Source organism: Apteryx rowi, unplaced genomic scaffold, assembly GCF_003343035.1.
Source record: "Apteryx rowi isolate R43461 unplaced genomic scaffold, aptRow1 scaffold_86, whole genome shotgun sequence".
In the NCBI taxonomy this organism is placed as follows: domain Eukaryota; kingdom Metazoa; phylum Chordata; class Aves; order Apterygiformes; family Apterygidae; genus Apteryx; species Apteryx rowi.
In genome coordinates, this window is record NW_020451160.1 from 119,267 (window position 1) to 124,098 (window position 4,832).

General features: G+C 47.4%; 1 protein-coding gene across 1 annotated transcript in view; it reads left to right on the forward strand.

Moving 5' to 3' along the window:
- The first annotated feature begins 275 nt into the window (after window positions 1-275).
- Window positions 276-4,832, forward strand: part of ST6GALNAC1 (ST6 N-acetylgalactosaminide alpha-2,6-sialyltransferase 1) — a 15,006-nt gene continuing 10,449 nt past the window's right edge. The window contains exons 1-2 of the mRNA XM_026090533.1: window positions 276-467; window positions 4,327-4,749. Of these exons, the coding sequence (XP_025946318.1) occupies window positions 337-467; window positions 4,327-4,749 (554 nt within the window). The 5' untranslated portion in view covers window positions 276-336. The remainder of the gene's footprint in view (window positions 468-4,326; window positions 4,750-4,832) is intronic.

Sequence of the window (4,832 nt, forward strand, 5' to 3'; positions counted from 1 at the left end):
GGTAAAGGGTTTCTTTCCTCTTATACCAGACTAACCCCATTGAAGACAATATAGGAAACCTCCCTTGCTTGYAGAAAATGGTGTTTCTTTCTCCACTCTGTGCTGCAGTAAGCTTAGGCCTATAGACAGGAACAGCGCAAAACTCCTGCTTTGTCTCAGAAATTGGATCCGTATGCAGAGTGTCTGGAAGCATGAGGRGAGAGGGTGTGCACATTCTCATAGGGAAATCCAGAGAGAAGACCAGCCCACTCTTTCAACACACCTTTGGGAAGCACTGCATAGTGAGTGCCTCTGGGCAGCAGGAGCAGAGCAGCTGTCTCTCCCTAGTGCCTCACCATGTGGTTTTTCAGGAGAAGGCTTCCTAAAGTTCCCAGGGTCCTCTCTTGGCTCCTTGTTTTAACACTCTTTCTCCTCTCCGTTGCTAATTCTGGCTCCTTGTTTGACTTGTCGACGAGAACGATTGCCAGGTAAGAGACCCACCTCCTTGTAAGACACACTGTCTAGACAGAGTGCTCGTGCTCTCTTTCTCTTTCTCTCTCTCTTTCTCTCTCTCTCTCTCTTTTTACCCTAAAACTTATACTTTTGATCTGAGTTAGATGACCCCTGCGCTTTAGCAGGCCATACCGTGTACAACCAGAGCACAGTACTGGAAGACTATAGCCAAAGACTTGCTTCTGCTGGACTGCTGGCTTTCGGTGTTTCTTTGTGCAGCTGTTTAAGAAACCAGCTTTTCCTTTTCTAACACTACATGTTTTCATACTTTGGTGCTACAAAGGATTTGCTTTTACCTGGTGGCTCACTGAAGGACCTCATTCAGCCCTAGTCTGGATTGCATTGCTGGAAACTGAATTCTGTGGGATACCTTTGTATTTATAGAGTTCAGCATTTGATTCMTAACACCAGTGTGCAGTGTCCTTAGTCACTGATGTCATGCAGAGGTGATCAATATGTGTACTATTTTTGATAGAAATAATTAAGTAAACCCTTCAAGAATGAGTGTGGAGGGATTCGCAATGTAGACCGGGATAAAATGTCTTCAGTATCATCGTTGGGAAGCAGTATTTGATGTATGAACACAGCAAGTATTCAAGCCTTTCCTGCTGGAAGCTCCGCTTGCTTGTGCGTTGGTGCCCTGTGTGTTGTGCATAGGAAACACTGCTCCCCAGCATCCCCCCCAACCCTGGCATAGTCCCATGCTGGTGCTGGCGAGCTCATCTCGGTAGGGTTAGTTTTCACCTGGACTTCGCAAGGGCTGGTGCTGTGGGACCAGGCTGGGAATGCCTCTTCTGGGTATGAGGTTAGATCAGCTTGAACCACTGGTGAGACCACACCTGGAGGGCAGTCATCGATCTGGAGAGGTCAGAGCCCTCACAAGGCATGCAGCCTGGAGGGAAAGAGAGGGGAGGAGGTGCAGGGAAGTGAGTTGCTCTTAGTCACAGAGCCCATCAGTGGCAGAGCTGAGAGGAGAACTTGCTCTCCGTGCCCAGCTGCTTGAAGCCATTTCATTCTGCCATAGGCTCATGTGCTGCAAAWGTCCCTAGCGTTGCAATGTGTAGTGAAGCACTCAGGAACAAGCTRTGTGTGGTTATCTGTGTTTCACTTCTATTTCTGTGCCTTCATGTGCAAGCTCAAATACAGAAAGTGGCATTTTCGTCATGGCTTTATCCTGTCTTTCTCCCATGGCTCTGTAATTTGGAGAGCAAAAATGACAGTAAATGTCATTGTGCGTCTGCAGTTGTTTGCCAGCGTGGGCTCTAGAGCCTGAAATTTGATGAGCTGGATTGACCATTTGGCTGCATTTAAAAAGCTGGTCAGGAGAGCAGGGCCCTGCGTAGGCACAGGCGCCTCACCGTGCGGGTCTGACTGCAGGAAGGTTTTGGATGTATCATTTGGATGTGAAGGGCCCTCCGTTTTACGTTTTGGTCTCCGTATGTTTGAATGAGTGTTCAAAATTAAAATCTAATAGAGCTGGGGTAGAATCTATTCCTGTAGAGACAGTACACAGGAAAAATCTGGTGTATGTGTATGGCTTGTCATGCTGTCCTGTTTCCACTGTTCTCTGCCCTTTAATCTTTAAACACTTTTTAATAACACAACAGAAAATCATCCAGGGATTTGAGATCTGCCTGTATTACCTTACCAAACTTCTCTTTACTTAGAGTAATATAAAATTTTCCCTTTATTTGCCAGGATGCAGTAACACAAGTTTGTACATGAAGCACTGTGATAGAGAGCAGCTGCTGCGTATTTGGTTGAAAGTGGCTAATGATGGTGAGGGGAGGTAGAGGAAGAGCTGATAGGCTGTTTACCAAAAACTCTTTTCCTTAGAAGCAGTGTTGGAAAGGTCCAGTATTTATCTGATACAAAATGATTTTTAAAAGCCTCTTTATGGTGATAAGTTTCTAATCAGCTTAATGAATGAGGAAACTCTCTGAAGCTTCAGTAGCACTTGAGCTGCTATCTACAGCCCGCTATCTACAGAGGTGCTTTTTTACCCGTTTGTCGTGTCGGAAGCAATCCACAGCTCTCTAAAAACAAATGGATCATAAAATGGGTGAATGTGAGTGTGAAATTAGACTGCCACAACTATGTTGGTTTGTCCTGAAAAGCTCTCTTGTACATAAAGGCTCAGCTGCAGAAATTTTGCAACTTCCTTTCTCCGGTTCACCCTCCAACCACTTGCAGATAAGCATGAATGTTTGGGAGAAAAACTCAACGCTTTTGCCCTGATACTTTGCTGGGTTTCAGCCCAGTCGTCTTCTTGCAGGTGGCTTTTCTGGTGTTTGCAGCTGTATCCCCTTGTGAGATTCATGTACCTGGCTGCACCTCTAAATCAGGCAGCTGTCATATTAGAGGCAATTGCTGAAAATGCAGGGATTTTACATTTTTTCTGCTTAAAATTGCATTTTAATAGCTTTAAAATGCCTGTGTGTGTGTGCCTAGTCAGTGCGGCGTGATGCCTTTGGATTGCCTGGCTAAGAGGGTAACGGGAAGGAAAAGGTGCCTTGTAGCCCCAAATACTCAAAATTTGGATGGCTGGATTCAGTCCCTGGTTCTGACCCAGACTTGAGCAGTGAAATTGGGCCTCGCATGGTCTTTCTGTGACTTGTTCTGTATCTGTGATCAATGCTTTTGTCTTTTCTCTGCAGAGCTGTAAGCTTCCCTGGGCAGGATCTGTGCTGGTGCTGGGCTCTGGGTGATGGGACGCTTGCAGGGTAGCAAGGAGCTCTCTTTGGAAGGGATCCCCTTACGCAGATCTGACGACAGAGCTGCCTGTCTTAAACTTCTCAGCTGCCAGCTCTTTGAGGGCACTGAAGGGAAGGAGAGACAGCGCATGTGCCAATGGGACCAGTGCCCTTTCCTTTTCTGTGTGTTGTGCCTTTATGTGTCCTAGAGACTGCGGAAAGTCCCTGCCGTTTTGGGTTCAGCTCTGAGCAAGCCTGTTACAGAGCAACCCAGATCCTGTTTTAATGCTGATATTTATTGCAGCTGTGCTGCCCGTTCCCACTCATTGCTATGGGTGGGAGCCTGGGATGTTATCAGTTTGCATTAAGTCTGATTGGCCACTCTGAGACAAGTACACATCTATGTTTCATGCTAGTTCGGATTGTAAACTGATGTTTTCGGGCAGGGCCAGTTTACAAAGAACACAGTAGCAGTAGGATTTTTTTTTTCCTGGCTGTAATTTCAAATATCTGAAGTTCAAGCTGTGTAAAAGATAAAGGAATGAGTTTCACTCATTAGATTTCCCTTACTGAATTATGGAAGATCTTCATGCTGCATCTCTGTCTCCAAAGCACCTGGCTCTCTTAGCAAAGAAGGTAGAGAGCCAGGTGGCTGCCTTCCTGGTGTGTCCAGTATCCTGAAGGCAGGATTTCCAAAACACATTCCTGCAGTTCTCTGGGACTGTTGTCATGGGTCCTGCCTACTTGGGGTGGGGGGAAAGCTGTTCTGTGCTGGTTCGCCATTGCTGCCAGTGTGGATATTTCAAGAGACAAATCTGGAGGTAAGTGTGGGATATCTGGGATTTCCTTATTGGGGAGATCAGGCCAGAAGGGTATGGGAAGCTTAATAGTCCTTTGGTGGCAAAGTTGTAAGCAAAATCCAATTCAGGCAGTGTCCTTCAAACAAGGCACTGGGTTGCTTTCCTGCAGAAACTCAGTAGCAGTTATCAAGTCAAATCCTCTGAGTGTGGCTGCTGTATGCAGCTGTGCTCTGAAGCACAGAAAGGGGCTCAGAATCAAGAACACTCAAAATGGGCTGGAGGGTGCTTAGTGTTCAGTGGAAAGTGTGTGATGTGTCTGCTTTTCCTTTGATTGCATTCAGGCAATTCAGCTTCTTCCAACCTGCCCCGAATGCTGTACAAGTAGACACCCATGAGCAAAAGGTTTCAAACTATTCTGCTAATGGGAACTTGACGTTTTTAAAGGTGACCTTGGGAAAAGATGCCATGAGGCTTGAACAAGATAAGCCTAAGAGCACACCAAGCTGGGAAGCAGAAGAGGAGCAGAAGACAGTGAAACTAGTCCCTGGAGGGGTAGAGGGAGCCAAGAAAGAGATGACTGCAAAACCAGCCTCTGGGGTGGAGAGAGCCAAGGACAAGACAGTGGTGAAACTAGCCCTTGGGGTGGAGGGAGCCAAGGACAAGACAATGGTGAGACCAGCCCCTGGGGTGGAGGGGGCTGAGGAGGAGAAGACAGCGAGACCAGCCTCCGGGGCAGAGGGAGCCGAGGAGGAGAAGATGGCGAGGCCAGCCTCCAGGGCAGAGGGGGCCAAGGAGGAGAAGACAACGCCGAGGCCAGCCTCCGGGGCGGAGGGGGACAAGGAGGAGA